Genomic DNA, 19605 nt, shown 5'->3' on the forward strand with positions numbered 1-19605 from the left:
AGCAATGAGGCGACATGGACAGAGTGGGGGTGGGGTGGGGGGCCCACGAGCCTGTCTCCCGCCAGGGAAACAGGAGCCAGTGGCTAAATGCAGACACGCTGTCACGGTGCAGAGAGCCTGAGTCACTGCTGCTGGAGGGCAGACTCGTCCCTCCCCCCCCCCTTGCTCTGCCCTTCCCCACCCTGAGCTGTCACCCACACATATACTGACTGCATCCACTGGCTTCACTGGCCAGGAGGGACCGCAAAAAGCCATCAAGGTCATTCCCCTGTTTCTGGCATGCCTCGCTCTGCAGATCACAGCGATAGAGGAACTTCAGAGGTGACCCAAGGCCTTGCACCCCAAACTGCTAACACCTCCCACTCACATGGGAGATATTCCAGCCAACAGACTCTTCATCTTTCTCCCCAAGATTCTGATTGGGGGTCTCAGGAAAGGCCTAGGAATCTGGCTTCATCTGCTCCCCACACTGCCAGCCCAGGGAACTGGCATCCCTCAGCAGGTATACTTAGTGGGCACCTGGCCCATGCTGGCCACTGCCCCAGACTCCGGAGTCTTGTGATGAATGGGGCAGACAGGCCCCTGCTCCGGGCATTCAGGCTCCCCGTGCTGGGCAGGGAGGGCGCTGCCAGGCTCAGGTGAAGGACCCGCTAGACTCTAAGCCTCGCTGCGTGGATGAGGGGGCCCTGGGGACTGGCACGTGGGCCCGAGGCTTTGGGAGGGACCCGGACGTGGGTGCTGAGCCCCCCTTGCTGACCTGTCCTGTTTCCTGGTGCTCACAGGCGGGGGGGAGGGTGTGGACGTGCGCTGCCAGCTGTGGGGCTGTACCAGCCCCTGCCCGAGGCCAGTGGTCGGTGTTTGGGGTGTCAACAGGGCAGCTGCTGACCTAGTTACTGTACACAGTTGATGGGCGGGGTGGCCAAGGTGGCATGAGCTCAGTTAGAGCAGCGAGCCCCCCCCAACACACACTCACACACATACCCTCTGCTTCCAGGGGCAGAGGGTCCCTGGGGTCCCAAGATTTTGACAAGACATTGAAGGGCCATCGTGATTTTCAGAAGGAGGGGATCTTTGGGGACCAGGAGGGGCGGTTACCTCACTCTCCCCAAAGCGACATCAGACACAAGTCCTCTGCTTTGTGCTGAAATTCTTGCCCTGGCTGGTGAAGTCAGAGAAGCAGGAAGTCTCCAGGTAGGGGAAGGTCTAGGGCTGGGATCAGCTTCTGCTGGGTGACCTTGGCCGAGTGACTGCCCCTCTCTGATCTTCCATTTGTCATCTGAGAAATGGTGACCGGTCCCTGACTCGAGATGAAAAGCGCCCAGCACGTGCACAGGTGGCCGGTAAGGTGCGCGCTTCCTCGCCACGCCCACACCCCTGTGCCCTCTGCTGGGCTGGGGCAAAGCCTGTGCCAGGTCCCCCCAGGTCCCCAGCAGCTGCTGCCCTGTCGGTTGGCGAGGCAGTTTCTGAGACTGGAGGGGCTGGACACTGGGATCACGCCAGGTTCCTCCCAGGTCCCCCGGCTCGGGGGACACCTCCTTTGGTGGGTGGGGAGGAGCCCGTGCCCTGGCCCCCCTCGGGTGCTCTGGCCTGCAGGGCTCAGTCAGCCTGGGCAGTTTCAGTTGGTTTTGTCAAGGACATTCTTAATGGCCTGGCAAGCCCGGCGGGCTGGGTGGGGGAGGGGAGGCTGCATGCTGATTGGTGGAGCACATACCTGTCCAGGTGTACCTGAGCTGTGGGCAAAGCAACCTCTGTTGCAGGAGGGTGCTGGGGCCATAGCAGGGAGATTCACAGAGGTGAGTAGCTGTGGGCCGCCCGGCGCTGTGCACCTGGCTGGGAGCTTTGGGGCAGGGGGAGCGGAGGGGTGGGGCCAGGGACACCTCAGGACTCTCCTAGCCTGGGGGTCTTCCTGCTTCTGTGGCCTGAGCTGAGAGGGATCTCAGGGATGGGCTTGAGCATCAGAACAGCCCTGGTGCCCCCAGTGAGAGGCACTTGAGGGGTCCTCCCCTCCCTGGGATAGCCAAGAGTCCTGGAATGGGGGGACAGTGGCCACAGGAGGGAAGGGGCCTTGGGTGTTGGGGCCCTGCCATCACCATATGCTGCTGCTGGACATGGAGAGCACAGCTAGGCCACCCCGTGCCCACCCTGCTCTCTCACACATACAGCGCCCCCAGGAGGGCGCCCCAGACCCGCAGGTCTCCAGGGTCACCCGACTGGCCACCTCTCCCCTTCTGGAGCGAGCAGCCCTGGGAGGCCAGTGGCAGAGTGAGCGTCTGAGGGCAGCTTGCTGAGGTCTGCCCGTCTGCCCGCTGCCCGCTGCACCGGGGACCCGATGGAGGAGCTGGTAGGGCTGCGTGAGGGCTCCTCAGGGCACCCCGTGGCTCTGCAGGAGCTGTGGGGCCCCTGTCCCCACGTCCGCCGCAGGGTCCGAGGTGAGAGCTGGGTCCCCTGCCCTGCCCAGCCCAGCACCCCTCAGGACATCACCCGCCCCCCAAGTCCACGGGCTGCCTTCCTCCAGCCATTTGCTTCCAGACGTCACTGCCTGGAAGTGTCCACCCTGAGACCTGGACTGTCCCCTTAGTTGGCGGTAGCAAAGGCAGGGACCTCAGAGGGAGAGCTGCCCCAGGGGCTGGTGCCCACAGTCAGCAAGGGTCAGTTTCCACTGGCCTTTCTGGGCTCCCCGGGTGCTCTCTGGCCTCTGACTCCAGGGCGGCCGCCCGGGGCCCGGGAAGGCCCAGGCGTGTTGCTAGACCCTCTTGCTCCCTAAGTTCTGCCCCTGCCCCCTCGTGATCATTCTTCCATAAATCCCCCAGCACGCACTGGGAGTGGGGTGGGCGGACAGGGTGGGCGGGGGGCAGTGATGTCTGGAGCCAATGCCTGGAGGAAGGCGCCCGTGGACTCAGGGTGGGAGCGGGGGCAGGGTGGGGTGGGAGGGGCCGTGTCTCAAGGGGTGTTGGACGGGGCCCCCTGGTGAGGCCGAGACCCCTCCCCGCTACCCTGCCCTCCCCGCCCTGTGCCTGAGCAGGCCTCTGGGCAAGGGACTGTTCATGCCCTGCCCCTTATCCTGGTGACCCATGCTTTGCCCCAGCCGGCCTGGAGTGGCTGAAGCAGAAGCTATTCCGCGTGGGTGAGGACTGGTACTTCCTGATGATTCTTGGGGTGCTCATGGCTCTGATCAGCTACACCATGAGCTTCACAGTGGGACGTGTGGTCCGAGGTAACCCCCATGCCCCAGCATACACACCTCCTCTGGCCGGAGCTTCTGAGCATGCCCTTGGGGGTGCCAGATGGGCTGCCGGATGCAGCAGGGGTGGGGGAGGGCTCTGGGCTGGTGCTGGCTCTGTCTCGCCTTGCTGTGTGACCCTGGGCAGTTTCCTGCCCCTCTCTGAGCCTAGTCTGCTTACCTGCCTGACTGTCCAAAATCCCCTTCTATGTCTACCTTTCCCTGCCATGCCTGTTCCTTCTCCCCCCTTGCTCTCAGCTCAACAACTCTGGGGGGCACTCTCCACCCTGAGGTCTCCCTGGAAGAGGGGCCCCGGGGCAGGGAAGTCACAGACGCCCCCTCTGGGGGCTGACTCAAGTGCCGTCATGAAGGCCTGTCACACACCCCATGTCCGAGTGCCTTGTGAGGGAGGCACCGTCACTCACCCCCTGGGGGAAATGGGCTCGGAGAGGTTGACTCACTTGCCCAAGGTCACCCAGCTAGGGGGTGGCAAAATCGGGGCTGGGGGCAGGATCCTAGTCACAGGTGGCCCTGGGCCTCCCCTGTCCCCAGCCTCCTCTTCCCGGTCACTAGGGCTGCAGCTGCAGCTGCCTCTCTGACTCTCTGCTGTCCCTAGCACACAAGTGGCTGTACCGGGAGATTGGGGACAGTCACCTGCTCCGGTATCTCTCCTGGACCGTGTACCCCGTGGCTCTGGTGTCCTTCTCCTCGGGCTTCTCCCAGAGCATCACGCCCTTCTCTGGAGGTGAGCCTCATGGACCCCGGCCAAAACCTTCACATCCTCGGGCTTCTGATGGGGGCAGCAAACAGGAGCCCCACTTCGCAGCTGGAGACGCAGGCTGGGAGTCACGTCGCTGGCCCAAAGGCAAGCAGGAGGCCTGACCGTGACTCCTGGGCCACCGTCGGTGCTGCTCCTCGGCCATGATGGGAGCAGTGTGGGCAGGCTGGCCTGGAGACCCGGAACGGGGGGGGGGGGTGGCCCTCGGAGGGGCGCGTCTCCCCAGGCCTCTCAGCTCTGCCTCCAGCTCCCTGGTGCAGAGGGGCGCTCGGGTGGGGCCTCGCCTGCCCCAGAGGGCTCAGCCGGAAGAACACGCCGCACGCCCCAACCGCTGCCCGGCAGCGTCCGCACCTGCAGCGGGAGACAGGGCTTTGAGCCACCTGGCAGGAGTTAGGGCCGCCCGCGTCTCTGACTACGCGGGCGCTTGTTTTTGCAAACCTTTTCCTTTGCGAAGAAGGTCTCTGCCCACCTGCATCTATGCAGGCGTCTCTTCTTTCTCCATTTGCTAACAAGTCTGTCATTTATAAATGAAGAAAAAAAAGAAGTTTCCTTTAACCTCCTGTGCCCCCTGTCCATGCCCTGCCCCCTGTCCATCCCCTGCCAAGGCTCTGGGATCCCCGAGCTGAAGACCATCCTGTCGGGCGTGGTCCTGGAGGACTACCTGGATATCAAGAACTTCGGGGCCAAGGTGGTGGGTCTCACCTGCACGCTAGCCACCGGCAGCACCATCTTCCTGGGCAAAGTGGTACGGGCGGCTGCTCGGCCTTTTCTCGTCGCCCCGCCAGAGCTGGGTCGGGGGGATTCAGGCCAATTTCAGGCCAGTCTGTTTTGGTGGTGAATTCTCAGTCTTGGGGAAGAGGCAGGCTAGGTCTCAGGGGGTCACCAAGGGCCTGGAGAATGGGAGAGGGGGGCTCGCCATGCTGACCCTGGATGAGGCGCCATCCATCCCCCAATCCTGGCAGGGAGGGGGTGCAAGGAAGACGAGGGCCCCAACCTTCTCCAGGCCCACCAGGCCCCGCCCTCGGGCACTTCTCCTGGCAGGGCCCCTTCGTGCACCTGTCAGTGATGATCGCCGCCTACCTGGGCCGCCTGCGCCTCAAGACCATCGGGGAGCCTGAGGTAAGGGGCTCGAGAGGGGTTCCCTCAGGGGAATGGGGGGGCGCGGACTCTGAGCCCTGGACTCCGGATCCCCCAGAACAAGAGCAAGCAGAACGAGATGCTGGTGGCTGCGGCGGCGGTGGGCGTGGCCACGGTCTTCGCAGCGCCCTTCAGCGGTCAGTCCCTCCCGCAAGCCCCTCCCGGCCCCTGGGGGCGCCCCTGGAGGGTCCCCTGGGCCCACAGGCGCCTGGGGAGTAGGCGCAGTGGTCAGTTCTGGTCTCGGTTCTCACTGCGTCTCGCAGGGGCGCAGTGACCGCGGGCGGGGGGGCGCGGCCTTTTAGGGTTTTGTTAGACAGAGGTGGGAGTAGAATCTTCCTCCCAGGGCTGACCCTGGGCGAGTGAGTGCACCTCTCGGAGCCTGATTTCCTCGTCTGTAAAAACGGGGCTCCTCGGTCCCCACCCCGGGGCGCGGTCTCTGGGACCGGGGCTCTGCCCCCTGCCATCCAGCCTGGAGCTAAGAGATGGGCAAAATCGGGACAGGAGGGGTCTGGGCGCAGGGAGGGCTGGAGGGTCCAGTGTGGGGTCTCCCTAAGCTGTGTCCCCCAGGCGTCCTGTTCAGCATCGAGGTGATGTCCTCGCACTTCTCCGTCTGGGACTACTGGAGAGGCTTCTTCGCCGCCACCTGCGGGGCCTTCATGTTCCGCCTGCTGGCCGTCTTCAACAGCGAGCAGGGTGAACCCCCAGCCAGCGGCCTCCGCCCGCCTCCTTTCTTCCTCCTTTTCCCTCTTCTTCCACGGATGAGTTTGTGGGCATGAAGGTTGGGGGAGCCTAAGGGCTGAGGGTGCCAAGCAGGGCAGGGAGGCAGGGCCAGGTGGCAGGGGCCTGGGGGCTGGCCTCACCTCCACCCCTGCCTGCTAGTTCCCGGGTTCTTCATCCCCACCCCGCTCCTCTCCCAGAGACCATCACCTCGCTCTTCAAGACCAGCTTCCGAGTGGACGTCCCCTTCGACCTGCCGGAGATCTTCTTTTTTGTGGCACTGGGGTGAGTGGGTGCTTGTACCCCTGGAGAGCCTGGCCCAGGCCTGAACTGCTGCCGTGGTGGTGGGGAGGAGTCTAGAGTCACCTCCCTGCCCCCCAGGGCCATCTGCGGCGTCCTGAGCTGTGCCTACCTGTTCTGTCAGCGGAACTTCCTCATGTTCGTCAAGACCAATCGGCTCACCTCCAAGCTGCTGGCTACCAGGTGCGCTGGCCTGGTCTGGGGCCTCTCAGCCCCTGGCTCCCTACATGTAGAGCGCCCCACCCATGACAGCCTGCACTGAGGTCCCCAAGGTCCCTAGCGCATACCCCATGTTCGGAGCACCCCCCAGGTTCCCACCGCCACTGCGCCCTTACTGGGCTCCCCACCTCCATGTCACCCTGTCCTTGCGTCCAGGCCCTCGCTGACTTCCCTGGGGCCCCCTCCCCACCAAGTCCCAAGCACCTGAACACGCACGCCTCTTTCCTCCCCACACCTTGTCTTCTCCTACTCCCCACAGTGCCCCCCAAGCTTGGCCTTCCCTGGCCAGCACTGGGGGTGGGGGGCCAGGCCAGAGCCCCTCCCCTGCCAGCCGCTGCTGCCAACTCCCCATCAGCCCTGCCCTCCTTACAGAGCTGGGGGAGGGGGCTGACCCAGGGGGCTGTCTTCCCGGAGCGCCTGGCTCCCTCCCTCCTCCCGCTCCTGCCACCTGGCCTCCAGGGGCAGGCCCTGGCCTGGGCTCCGTCCCTGCCCGCCTGGAGCTGCCCTCCTCTCCCCACAGCAAGCCCCTGTACTCCGCTCTGGCTGCCGTGCTCCTGGCCTCCATCACCTACCCCCCGGGTGTGGGCCGCTGCATGGCCTCTCGGGTAAGGGGTGCTGAGCTGGGGAGGGCTGAGTGGGGCCCCCATTGGTTTTCCACATTGTACCACCTCATCACCCCCACAGCACCTGGGAGGGGTGTTGTTTCCACAGAAACTGCAGCCAGGGAGATGCAGAGCTCTTGCCAAGGTCCCCTCCAGGGCCGGTGGGGAGTGGGTGCCGGTGGGCTGCCGGCCCTCGTGCACATGCTGGCCCTGCACCCCGCAGCTGTCCATGAAGGAGCATCTGGACACCCTGTTTGACAACAACTCGTGGGCCCTGATGACTCGGAACGCCTCACCCCCCTGGCCCGCTGAGCCTGACCCCCAGAACCTGTGGTTCGAGTGGCACCACCCGCAGTTCACCGTCTTTGGGACCCTCGCCTTCTTCCTGGTTATGAAGGTGCATGTGGGGGTGTGGCACCCCAGTGTGCCAACCGTGGCTGGGGTGCAGGTGCGGCCCACCTCCTGGAGCCCTCCGCCCCAACTCCTTGATCTGACCCCGCCCACTGTGGCTCCCCGGCAAATCGCATCCCAACTCACAGAGTTGGTGGGGCCAAGGCCGGGGGCGGTGGGGGGGGAGCCCCAGTGTGCCAGATACCCCGGGGGCCCTTGGTCATGGTTGGCTCCTTCCGGGCCAGCTCCCTCCTTGACCCCTGGGAGAGTGCCTGGCATCCCTTCCCCTGGGAACTCACCTGCCCACTCTTGCTGCCTTTTGCTGCTTATCTCGGGGCTCCTGCCCCCCAGTTCTGGATGCTGATTCTGGCCACCACCATCCCCATGCCCGCCGGCTACTTCATGCCCGTGTTCATCTTCGGTGAGTGCGGGACAGTGAGGCGCTGAGAGGTCAGGGCAGTGGGGTGGGGTCTTGGCTTCTTCCCCTCCTAATGTACCCACGTTGGTCTCCTGAATTGGGGGTGATAGGGGCCGGGTCAGCCCAGCACCCCTCCTCACCCTAAGTCTGTGGCCAGGAGCTGCCACCGGACGCCTCGTGGGGGAGGCCCTTTCCATTGCTTTCCCTGAGGGCATCGTGGCCGATGGGGTCACCAACCCCATCATGCCTGGGGGGTACGCTCTGGCAGGTAAGTGGTCGTCCCCGGGGAGTAGGCGGACATCCAAGGCTGGCTTGACCTGGAGAGTCAACCAGGGGCTTGCCCGGCATGGGTAGTCCCTGGGCCCCCCTTAGGTCCCCCCCAGCCTTCAGCCCCAGCACCTTAGGCACTTCCAACAGTGGCCAGCAGGGGGCACCCAGCCCCAGCCCCCCCACCCCCCTCCCACTTTGCTCTGGCCCCAGGCCTGAGCCGCCCTGTGGGCTGCGCCCCTCCCTGCAGGGGCCGCGGCCTTCTCAGGGGCCGTGACCCACACCATCTCCACGGCGCTGCTGGCCTTCGAGCTGACTGGCCAGATCGTGCACGCGCTGCCGGTGCTGATGGCGGTGCTGGCGGCCAACGCCGTTGCGCAGAGCTGCCAGCCTTCTTTCTACGACGGCACCATCATCGTCAAGAAGCTGCCCTACCTGCCGTGGATCCGGGGCCGGAGCATCAGGTGAGCGGTGCCCCCTGGCCTGAGCCTCACCTGGGGGTGGCTACTCCAGTGGCCTGTAAAACAGACCCAAGGGACACTGGTCTGGGGAAAAAGGGGGTGAGGGGCTGAGGTCCAGCGCCAGGTGACAGGGGAGCTGCTCCCCAAGATTATCCTGATCTTGGGGCTCTAGGAGCTGCTCATTCCAGGAATGTCTCAGTCTACACCTTCCCCAGGTGGCCCCCATTCCTGGGGCATGGGTACCCCCCTCCCCCAGCTCCTGATGGGGCATCCCTCTGCCCCCAGCTCTCAGTGCGTGCGTGTGGAGCACTTCATGACCTCCACCATCACCACGCTGGCCAAGGACACGCCCCTGGAGGAGGTGGTCAAGGTCGTGACCTCCACAGACACAGCAGAGTACCCCCTGGTGGAGAGCACAGGTGTCAAGCAGGAAGGGAGGGTTACGTGAAGGGGGGGACACACCCGGGGATGTAGCCTCTGCTTTCCTCTTAGAGCCTGGAGGGTCAGGTCCAGGGAGGGGTCAGCAGGGCAGTGGACCTGTCTGACGACCTGATCAGAATCCAGCCAGGCTCTGCCACTGTGTGACCTTGGGCAAGTCACTTCACCTCTCTGAGCACCAGTCTTCTCGTTGGTAAAATGGAAATAGCAGCCACCCTAACTTCTGAGAATTGGCATGTTCATATGGGAGATAAGAGGGTGCTTGTGAGACACCCCTGGAATTCCAGCAGCCAGGCCTGACATGCTGTGGGAGTGAGGAGAGGATGATGGAGTCAAAACTAGAGTGTCCCAGAAGGCTCAGTCCCCTTCCCTAATCCCGTGAGAAAACCAGCTTCTAAAATATGAAAGACCTATTCGTGCATAAACGGAATCTTAGAGGGTTTAGCTAGAGCATCATTTCCATTGGGACAATATAAGTGAGAAAGGTAAAGTGGGGGGCAGCTGGGAGCCATGGCCCCTTGAGGTCCCTGTTGATTGCACAGCCCCTCTACAGATGTCACAAGGTTCACGCTGGGCATGTACAAACAGCTGGGCTTCGGTCCCCCCATTCTCTAGGCAGAGATCTGTCTGGTACCGTCAACAACCCACACAACCATAGCGGTCGCCCACATACCCACCCCGAGAGTCATAAATCCATTTATGAGCAGTGCGGCCGTGGGTTGACCTCTTAAGCTCCGCCAACCACAGTTTCCTTATCTGGAAAATAGGAGTCAGTTTTGTATTGATTGTAGTGTCGACTGATTGAGAGATTCTCACCCCACATGTCAGGCTCCTCTCCCCACTCAGATGGGGTCACCTTTAACATTATCCCACAGAAAATATTTGCATATGCATGAGCCCATGAAGGGCTTAACACCTGGGAACAAAGACTGAATTGACCTCAAAGACAACAAGCTTTCTCTAGCCTTGCAGTAACAAGGAGCAAAATATTCCCAGCCCAGGGCCTCCTGCTCACCTGTGTGAAGAAATAGATTTAGTTGTTTGATTGCCCATGTCTCATTGTAAAGCTTTTATTTTACTGGACAAGAAGCATAAAACAGCAGGCTCTCTGTTCTCTCAAAATGGAATCCCTGCAAATTCTAGGGTACACTGAGCTCCAGCACCCCCAGCGCAGTAAGACTGCAGAATGTGGGGTCATCCCCTTCACGCTCTGGACTTGAGGCTCCCCTGCGCCGGGAAGCTCAGGGCGGGCAGGGTCCCTGCCGGCATCCTGACCCCTCACCCATTGCCCTCAGCTGCCATCCTTCCATGCCAGCAAGACAATTAAGCTCCTCTTGTAAAACTGGCTGCTGAGGACAGTTCCTGCCCGGAGGCTTCTGTAGGCTCCTGAGCTCACAGGTCTTGCACACAGTAGGCGCTCAGGAACTAGAACTTCCTTCCTTGTAATGCAGCCCTCTCGCTCTCCCTTCCCCTTGTCCAGAGTCTCAGCTCCTGGTGGGTGTTGTGGGCAGGGCCCGGCTGGTGCAGGCGCTCCAGGCTGAGCCACGCTCCTGGGCTCCAGGACGTCAGGTGGGAACGCTGTAAAGGTTTGGGAGGCAGAGGGGGCCGGTAGGGTTGTGAAGGAGAGACTGGCGCACTCTGTCCTCCCGTCCCCAGCGATGTCTCCAGGACCTCTTGGCTGGTGGCTGCATCGTCGCAGAGCCAGTGACCCTGCAGCTGTCCCCGGAGACCTCCTTGCACCAGGTGACAGATTCTGGGCACGTGGGCAGCCCACCCTGGGGTAGGAGGGAAGAGCCCAGCCTCTCCACGAGCTCTTCCTCTCTGTTCCTCCTGGATGTGCCTCCTCATCCTCGGAACGGGTGTAGCAACCTCACTCCTGGGCTGTTGGGGGGTGGGAAGTCTTGGGAGACAGAGCCTCTGGGTGGAGGGAGGCTGCTAAGGCTGTCTGCATGAAGGCACACACCGGTTTCAGTGTCAGATCCACCCCACTCTCCCCGTGTGAACTTGGGCAATTACTTAATTGCTTTCACTGCCAGGCAACTCCCCTTGCAAGTGCAGAGCCTGGCTCATGGAGTTCTAGGCGGGCACAGAAGTGGGTGGGAGACTTGGCGGTCGGGATGCTGCTGGAGCCTGTCACCAGTTCTAAGGGCCTTTGTGTGGACTCTGGCGACCCCTGGTGGTCTCATCAGACACTGCAGGTCCAGGTCCCGGTCAGCGGGCGCCACACTGCACCCCTGGCCAGGAGCTGGAGCTCTGTCCAAAGCCCCAGGCTAGGGAGAAATTGAAGCCAGAGGGGAGGGTGAGCTCCATCTGCCCCCAGCACTTCCTAACACCCCGCTCCAGGCACACAACCTCTTCGAGCTGTTGAACCTCCAGTCTGTCTTCGTCACGTGCCGAGGCCGGGCTGTGGGCTTCGTGTCTTGGGTGGAGGTACCAGGATCCCCAGGGCGGAGGCACGCTTGAGCAAGCTGGGGAGGTGGGGGGCACCAATACCCTCCCACCCAACTTTGGAGGGGCCTTATGAGATTCTGATGAGCCCCGCTTTCTGACCCAGAGTGGCCAGTGGGCCCACCCACCTGCTTTTGTGGCCAGAGGCCGACCCTGAGCTCTCTGGACCTCAGTGACCCCATCTGTGCCACGGGGAAGCACTGCTCCGACACTCACCCCAGCACCGACCCTTGGGGGAGCCCCTCCTGTCAGCCCCCCTACAGCTGTCCTCCCCCAAACCCTCTTTTTCTGTTCTAGCTGAAGAAAGCCATTTCCAACCTGACAAACCCACCGGCCCCAAAGTGAAAGTGGCACGCCCTTCCCCCAACCCCCAGCACAACAGCCTCCCTCCAGCTCCTCCAGGCCCTGGCAAGGCAGGCGGCTCTGGCCGAGCCCTGCCGCCCCCTCGGCCCCTCCTCGGCCCCTCCTCGGCCGGACAAGCCGCGAGCCTTGAAAGACAACCCCTACCTGGACAGAACTCACAGAGACAGCAGCCAAGCCGCACAGCGCGGGCTCGGTGAGAGTTCACCACATCCTCGGCACCAGGCCGGGCCAGACACCCCTGGAGGCGTCCGGCTCCAGCCAGAGGCTCCTGGGAAAAATAAAGCCCGGTCTCCAGTCCCAGGAGCCTCGGCTGGTTCCTCGTCCGCGCCTTCCCTGGTGGCCACGTGAGCATCGCAGGCCTGGGTCTGGCTCCGAGGCCCCGTGGCCCCGAGGGGAGAGGAGGGAGGAGTCCCCAGCCCGGTCTGCTTGTCCTCACGTCTAATAAGCAGGACCCTCTGACCCAGCTACCTCAGCCCAGCCCGGACTCCTTGACTGACCGGAGCAGGCAGGTGGGGTCCCCAGCTGCTGTTCCGTGGGGAGTTCACAATCTTGGGCATCCTTCGTAGGGGTCACTCGTAGCTGGGCAGCAGCAGGTTGACCAGCTGTACAGGATTGGGGGGTCGGGTCCTCCCCTAAGTCCCTCTAGCCTTCCCCCCGAGGGGCCCAAGCGAATACCCCCGCGCAGAGACCAGGCCAAGTTCATCCAGGGTGAATCCACCACTTTAATGTCTTCAGAGACCCTTCAGGGAGATGGGAGGGGGTGCGGAGAAGGGGAGCTGGGCCCCAGGGTTCAGAGAGTGAGGGGCGACAGACCCTCCGAGGAATGGGTCTCTGCATGGTGACAGCTGAGCAGCAGATACTGGGCCACCAGGCGAGGCTCCCCACTCCGGGGGCAGAAGCAGAGGGTGGGGCGAGGGCTGAGCCAGGGCGGAGGCTGGTCCCCAGGCCTCAGTCCCGGGGGGCCTCTCAGGCCCACCCCCGCTTGTCTGCCCAGGGGCCGGCCGGCACCTCCTCCAGGTGAGCAGCCCTGGGGTCTGGAGCCCTCGAACTCCCTGAGGGCAGGACCTGCAGGGGAGGCGCCCACCCGGGCCAGGTCAAGGGGGAGGCACAGATGGTCCACAGGCGTGCCGGCCGTGCGGCGCCCTCCCCTGCCCGCCCTGGGGGCCCAGGGATGCCGGGCGCGACCACCTGGGCTGCCCGCCAAGTGAGGTCTCGGTGTCTGCGCGGCTGGGGCGCAGCCCCTCAGTTATAAAACACCTCATCCTCCTCCTCCGAGAGGGAGCCGCTGTCCACCGAGGGGAGCGAGCCCTGCAGGCGGGCCCCACCCTCGGGGCCCGGGGCCCCCGGCAGCCGCCTCCGGTGCTGCTGTTCGGGACTGGCGGGCTGGGGTCCGGCCGCTGTGATGGAGGGCTCCTCAGCCGAGGGCCAGCTGTCGGGGGACAGGCCCGGGGAGAAGGCCAGGAGGCTGTCGTCCTGTGAGGGGCCGCTCGGGAGGCTGTCCTGAAGGTAGATGCTGTCCAGGTCTGGGAAACCAAGGGGGTACTGAGTGGTGCGCCCTGCGCTGCTCCTCTCCCGGGGTGCCGTGGGGGCCAGGGCAGGGACCTGGCCCGCATGCTGTGGTCACTCCCGAGCTGTGTGACTCTGGGGAAGTCAGCAACCCTCTCTGCGCCCCAGTTTCTGCCGGGGGTCTCGCCACACCCTTCTGTGCTGAGAACGGGGTGCTGCCTTCTTCCCGGTGTCTGTTCGGGTCCCGCCTCAGGGCCAGACCAGGGAGGGCTGACTGAGACACGGGGTACAGGTGTCACCCAGGAGCTGGGCTCCCCGGGGTGCTTGGCTGGCTCTCATGTCTCCAGCCGTTCCTCTGGGGCCAGTCGCTTGGTGCCTCAGTTTCCCTCCCTTGTGAAATGCAGGGAACAGGATTTACTCCCCAGAGCTGTTGTGAGGATGTGCGGCATGGCCCATGAGAAGCCTGGCACAGTAACCACACAACCCTTCTGCCCAGCACCTGAGGTGCAGGGCACAGGCCAGACAAGGGCACAGCCCAACACCACAGACGAGGAGCTGAGCTGAGCTGAGGTCCTCGGGGGCAGAGCGGGCACCCAGCTGCACCCACCTGGCCCTGGTGCCCACAGGGCTGTGCCCTGCAGCTGGGTGATGTCCTGGGGGCTGTTCTCGGGGTACAGGTCCTCATCATCCAGCGATGACCAGGCGCTCAGCGTGGCCTCCGTGATGGCGAACTGCTCTGCTACCCCTGTGGGCACAGAGAGACTGGGGTTCAGTGTGGGGATCTGGCCAGACAATATGGGGCTTAACAGGCTCTCGGAGCTGACTAACCAGGCCCCCAGGGTCAGCAGTATCCCCCATGTCTTATCTTCTCAGTTTCCATCCCACCCCATGGCCTGTGCCCATCGATGCCTGTGTCCTCAGTTCCCCAGACCACACCCCTGGGTCCCCCATGGACCAGAGAGGGCCCCAGCCTATTCCCAGGCCTCAGCCCTCCACCCGCACCCCAAAACTGACCTGCAGCAAAGCGGGCCTCACGCAGCTCGTCTGGGAGACAGCAGTAATGCTCATCGTCCACGGGAGACAGCTCCCAGCCCGACCGCTGCGCGCTCCAGCCCTTCCACTCGATGAGGTGGGCCACGCGGCCACGCGCCATGGCCGTGGGCTTGGTGATGTGGTCCTTGATGCTCTGCACCACCCCTGGGGGCGTGGGGGCAGCTGGGTGACTCCCTGACAGGTCTGCCTCGGGGGCCCGCTCCCCAAGCCCACCCCATGGCTTGTGCCGTCAAGCCCGCACCCTCCCCCACTCCTCAGGCCCAGTCAAGGCCTGTGTCCCCTCCCCACCCCACGTCCTCGGGCACCCCTCACTTTGATGCTCCTCGCTGTCCTTGCATCCTGCTCCCAGCCGCCCCTTGAGGCTTCTTCCCCAGACCGGCTGCACCCGCATCCCCTTCGGGGTCAGACCCTCTGCATCAAGCATCCACCCCGCCTCCTCTCTAATTAACAAGTTCCCAGAGAGCTTCCCCTGGGCCAGCTGTGGAGTAAGACTTGGGGTGCTGCAGGGGTGGCCGCGCCCAGGGAGAGTGGCCTAGAGTTGGGCCTCAGCGGAGGTCAGCCCGGGCAGACGGAGGACGAAGGTCAGCCCGTCCGAGGAGGACAAAGGGCCTGGGGTGAGTCCAGGACAGTGGGCGAGATGGGGGTCGCCCTGGGACTGGGTGGTGGAAGAGGCTGGGGGCGTGTCAGACCCGGAGCGGGGCCGAGGAGGCCGGCCGGGCTCTGACATTCCCACAGGGCAACGGGGCCACAGGAGGGCATGGGACAGGCCGGGTGCGTCATTCGGAAGAACAGGCGACTGGGGTGGACACAGGGGCCGGGGCCGCTGGGGGGGCCCAGCAGGAGACAGGGCGGAGCTGGGTGGGGCTGCGTGTGGAGGATGATTCCACATCTCGGCTAACCAAGGCTGGGCCCACAGTGTAGGGAGCCTCCGGGTCCCTGAGCCCACCGTGCGAGGCCCAGCGACAGATTTAGCAAGACGCAGTCTCTGGGCCTCCAGGGGGCGCAGGGGTTAAGTCTCAGCACTATCAAGCTATCACAGCCACCGCGGCCTGAGTTCCATCCGGCCAGGGAGTGACCCACAGGGCGCGCTGACCGCTCCTGACCGGCCCGCCGCTCCCCTCCGCATGTCCTCGGCCTGGTCTGCTCCCCACTCTGGCTCTGGGGAATCTTCTCACCCCAACCCGCATGCCCCTGACCTCCACCCCCGTTCTTACACCCATAAATGAATAAAAATAATTTTTTTCTTTAAAGATGACATGTCCACTAAGGAGACCAGAGCGCGAGGGGAGAGGGGCAGTGGAGGGGAGAGGGGAGAGCCCCTCCCTGTGGGAGCCTGTGGGCTTGCAGGTTTTGGGGGAGCTGACTCAGATGGCGGCTGAGAGAAGGGGTCTGCAAGCAGGCAAGGGGGGGCCTCCCGGGGAGGGACGAAACGGTGGACCAAGACTGAACAGGACTCAGAGGACCTGGAGGACGCTCCCCCAGCCGCCCGGGGCCACAGCGCGCCCCGTCTGGAGACCTCCCCGCAGAGACGCCTGGGGGCCACCGGTCTCCCCAGCGCCAGCTCCAGACGGAGTCAGCCAGCCCCGCCTCCAAGTGCGCGCACCCCGCCGCGTGGCGCCCCCTGCAGGCCGAGCTGAGCAAGCCAGAGTAGCTGCACAGCGGGCGCACCCTGCCCCCCAGGCCCACAGGCTGCCCTCGAAAGTAACCCCGCAATACGGCACCCTCACAGCTACCATCTCAGGCTTCCAGGAACCCCACCCACGGGGGCAGTGGGCAGATTTCATTCGCTGTCGAGAGCCAGGGAGACCCCAGCAGAGAGACATCTTTCTGGGGACACCCCTCAGGTCCCCGGAGAACCCAGCAGAGGAGCCCATAGGGGCAGGAACCCCCCTGGGAGTCCCCGAGAACCCGCCCGCAGCCTGGCACTTAGGAACCGCACTCAGCTTGCCCTTCCCGAGGCTGCTGTCTGGGGTGGACCCTGTGGACCCCGGGGCACGGGCGCGCAGCGGGGGCCTACCCACGAGGGACGAGGTGGCCAGGGCTGCCACGTTGTAGTTGCTGGAGCAGGACCTGGAGTCGGACAGGTAGCCGTTGGTGGTCTGGAAGCACCTCTGCAGGAAGTGGGGGGCAGGGTCAACCTCGCCCCTCCCCCCCTGCCACCCCACCCTCACCGCCCCTCCCACAGGACCGGCCCCTCCTCCCTGGGGCTGGCAGGACCGCCTGCCTGGGCTGCACGCAGCAGACCAGGCCGTGGGGTCAGCTGGGGCTGGCTGGGCTGGGGGACAGGCAGGCGCACTGACCTGCCAAGGATCCCAACAGAAATCCATCTGTTTGTCCTAAAACAAGAGGAGAAAGAGGCAGATGGCAGTGTCCCGCAGCCCGGGGGGTGCGGGTGTCCATGAGGGCCGGGTCTGCGCTCACAGCCGGCCCTGACTGACTTCTGGCCGGGCCACAGCAGCTGGGGCGATGGCCGCTCTGTCGGGAGGGGCAGCGTGGCGGGGCCGCCCGCTCGGGCTGGCGTTGGGGCCGCCAGTGCCGCCTCGCTATATGCTTGGGCTGGCGGCCGAAGCCTTCCCGTGTAGCTGGTGACAGTGTCATCTACCTCTCGGTCATGGTGATACAGAAGTGGCATGATGTGGGCAAAGCGCCTGGCACAACGCAGTGTGTCGCACACCCGGGGACACACAGGTAGCCATCACGTTCACACACCACCCAAGGTGACTCCATCTGCTGGTCGACTCAGGCCACAACTTCTGGGGTGAGCGTGGCAATGACGCACCTGCAGGTAGCCCCGAGAGCTTCCTCCTGACCTGGGCCTGAGGATGCCAGTCCTCCCACTTGCCAGAGCGAAAGGCGCCTGGCTGGTAATGAGCTGCTTGTCTGCAGAGGCCCCGTTTTCTAAAGAAGCCGGATGTACAGGTCAGACCTTCCTCCAGCTGACCACCGAACTTTCTGGGCCCTGTCCCCCAGGAAGCAGCCCAGTTTGGCAGCGAGGGAAGGGCAGGAGAGAGGTTTCTGAGCCGCACAGGGCACGGTGGCGGGCACAGGGAGGCGGGCCTGCGGGGACACTCACCTTGCCAGTGACGTGGTCGGGGGCAACCATGGCTGGGCTGCCGGTGGGCCAGTCTGGGCGCAGAGGGCCTGTGCCCTGCGGCATGGGGCAGTCTTTGTGGGCACTTGTGAACAGATCTGGGAACGAGGACGACAGGACACTCAGGGAAGCCCAGCGCTGTGCCCGCCGCCTGAGGGGCGGGCCTCCTCCCGGCTCCCATCACAACACCCACCCAGTCCTCTGCGGGAAGCTGACCCAGGCTCCAGGCCCCTCCCGCCCGGCCTCCTGGGGCGGGGACCATCCGTTTTCACTGGCTCGAGGACCCACGGAGACCTCCGAACCGGTACGCCCTACTGGCTCGGCTGCTCCCACCCCTGGCAAACTGGCAGCTCCCCTTTGCAGAAGTGGGCTCTCTGCCACCTCCCCCACCCCCCCACTAAAGAGGGCTGCCCAGTGGTGGTGGTCTCCCCAACACCTGGGGTGCAGGGGGCAGCTGCAAGCCTCACTCACCTCTCAAGGACTCGGCTGCATGGCTGACGCACCCCCACCTCCACTTCCCTGCAGCCCCTCACCCACCCCTCTGCCCTGCATGGCCAGACAGGGAGACGCTGTGTCGACCCTGATGCAGTCTCCACTTCCAGCAGCCTTTCGTCAGGCAGTGCTTGGCTTGGCGCGCGGCCAGAACCTCCCCGTCTTCGCCGGCCTCCCAGCCTCCCCTCCCTCCTAGCCCTCTAGGTCACCCCATCTCCTGGCTACCCTGCCACCTCACTGGTTGCTGTCCTGTCCCCTTGCGGCCTCTCCTTCCCTAGCCCTCTGCCCCCAGCTGCTCCCGGGCCACCTTCTGCCCTCTCTCCCAGGGGATCTCACCCATGGGTGCCCACATTCGCACCTGCAGCTCCCCATGTGAATGCTCAACAGTGTCTCAGCTGGGTCCCTCTTCCTCCACTTCCCCAAGCCTCCCCGACCTGGAGGTTGGTATTAAAAACCCAGGGGCTGCCTGGGAACCCCCCAGTTCCTCCAGCAGCCAATCCAGCAAGTCCTGCCGGCTCGCTCCCACCTCCACCCCAGATGTACCCCTCTCTGCTCCTGTAGTGAGAGCAGTGGGCGTCTCCGGCGTCTCGCCAAGCCTCGTCGAGGCCACTCTCTGCCCAGCAGCTCTGAGGCTTTCCCTTGCAGGCCAGACTGTGTGCTCAGAACCCTCACAAGTCCCTTCCTCTGCACTGTAGAAGAGCCAGCCCGGCCTTGGCCTCGGGGTCCTCCATGCCAGCTTGCCCACCCCAACCTCAGTCCCCAGCCTCTGCCTCGCTTCCTGTCCCAGCCACGCTGGCCTCTGGGCTGTCCCTTGAATGGCCAGGCTTGTTCACTGTCATTCTGCTCTTTGCCTGGAACACTCTGCAGCTCACCATTCAGGTCTCAGCTCAAGGTCACCTCCTCACAGAGGCCTTCCCTGACCATCCCACTTGAGGTGGCCCCCCCAACCATGCTCTCGCAGGTCACCCATCCTCCCCATCACTACCCCCTTCCTTTCAAGCAGCTGTCACTTTCTGTTATTTTTGCTAATTTAAAGAGCCAACCCTCCCCCCACCGAGAATGGGCACACTTAGAGGAGAGAGACCAGAGTGGCCCTGCCCAGAGCCCAGCACGCTGCCGGCACTTAGCAGGCACCCTGGAGGCATGCTCGGTGCCCACCGCATACATGGCAGGTTGTGGTGTTGCCGAGGGAGTCAGCACACTGACAAAACAGCTGAAATTGCTGGGCTGAGGTCTTGGGCTGAGTCCAAGAGGACCCTCCCACCCCCACCCCATCAAGCACTGGTTTAGTGCATTTATTTACTCTTGGACTCATGCAAACGTGTGAGCTGAACACCTCCCATGAGCCAGGCACTGTTTTGGGGGCTGGGGACACTGTGGGAACAAGACAGAAAGGGCTTCTGCACTCAAGGACTTGACATGCTGGTGGGGGAGGTAGACCACTCACTGAAAACCCCCAAGTGAGTGTGACCCATAGGTGGCGATAATAGCAAAGAAGAAAAAATTGGGGGTGAGCATGGCTGGGGATGTGACAGGACAGGCTTTTCAGAGCTGAGGTGTGCATATTAAGGACCACTCCGTTAGGTGTAGATCTGTGGAGAGATGTTTGTCATCCATCACCCACCCTCCCAGCATCCATCCATCATCCACCACCAACCATCCATCATCCACCCATCAGCCACTAACCATCCACCATCCATCCATC

The 19605-nt window shown here is 63.9% G+C and overlaps 2 protein-coding genes across 4 annotated transcripts in view; one reads left to right on the plus strand and one right to left on the minus strand.

The window, feature by feature from the left end:
- Positions 1–2329: 2329 nt before the first annotated feature.
- Positions 2330–11782, plus strand: CLCNKA (chloride channel, voltage-sensitive Ka). Of its 2 annotated transcripts, XM_004678533.2 has the most exons (19): positions 2330–2429; positions 3086–3214; positions 3837–3965; positions 4604–4743; positions 5040–5117; positions 5194–5272; positions 5703–5828; positions 6053–6137; positions 6234–6335; positions 6892–6976; positions 7197–7370; positions 7715–7784; positions 7939–8049; positions 8299–8512; positions 8795–8928; positions 10428–10516; positions 10604–10690; positions 11291–11377; positions 11693–11782. In XM_004678533.2, the coding sequence occupies exons 1-19, from the start codon at positions 2330–2332 to the stop codon at positions 11738–11740; spliced, it is 2067 nt and encodes a 688-aa protein (XP_004678590.1). In that variant the 3' UTR covers positions 11741–11782. The 2 variants fall into 2 exon arrangements, with proteins under 2 accessions (XP_004678590.1, XP_004678591.1); XM_004678534.2 differs by lacking the exon at positions 3837–3965.
- Positions 11783–12462: 680 nt separating this feature from the next.
- The window catches only part of FAM131C (family with sequence similarity 131, member C), a 16138-nt gene continuing 8995 nt past the window's right edge, over positions 12463–19605 (minus strand). For both annotated transcript variants that reach the window (XM_012722026.1, XM_012722025.1), the window contains 6 exons: positions 17391–17506; positions 16618–16653; positions 16335–16428; positions 14279–14461; positions 13872–14009; positions 12463–13281 (listed from right to left, as the gene is read on the minus strand). In XM_012722026.1, coding sequence (XP_012577480.1) covers positions 13001–13281; positions 13872–14009; positions 14279–14461; positions 16335–16428; positions 16618–16653; positions 17391–17506 — 848 coding nt within the window. In that variant the 3' untranslated portion in view covers positions 12463–13000. The remainder of the gene's footprint in view (positions 13282–13871; positions 14010–14278; positions 14462–16334; positions 16429–16617; positions 16654–17390; positions 17507–19605) is intronic.

This window comes from Condylura cristata, unplaced genomic scaffold (genome assembly GCF_000260355.1).
Source record: "Condylura cristata isolate star-nosed mole 26May11 unplaced genomic scaffold, ConCri1.0 scaffold00008, whole genome shotgun sequence".
Taxonomy (NCBI): Eukaryota; Metazoa; Chordata; class Mammalia; order Eulipotyphla; family Talpidae; genus Condylura; species Condylura cristata.

Bases quoted from the DNA above. Each gene is read 5' to 3' on its own strand.
- CLCNKA (XM_004678533.2), top strand. From the start codon at position 2,330: ATGGAGGAGCTGGTAGGGCTGCGTGAGGGCTCCTCAGGGCACCCCGTG. The intron at 3,966-4,603 runs GTGAGCCTCATG...TCCCCTGCCAAG, and splicing joins CATCACGCCCTTCTCTGGAG to GCTCTGGGATCCCCGAGCTG. The intron at 5,273-5,702 runs GTCAGTCCCTCC...TGTGTCCCCCAG, and splicing joins CTTCGCAGCGCCCTTCAGCG to GCGTCCTGTTCAGCATCGAG.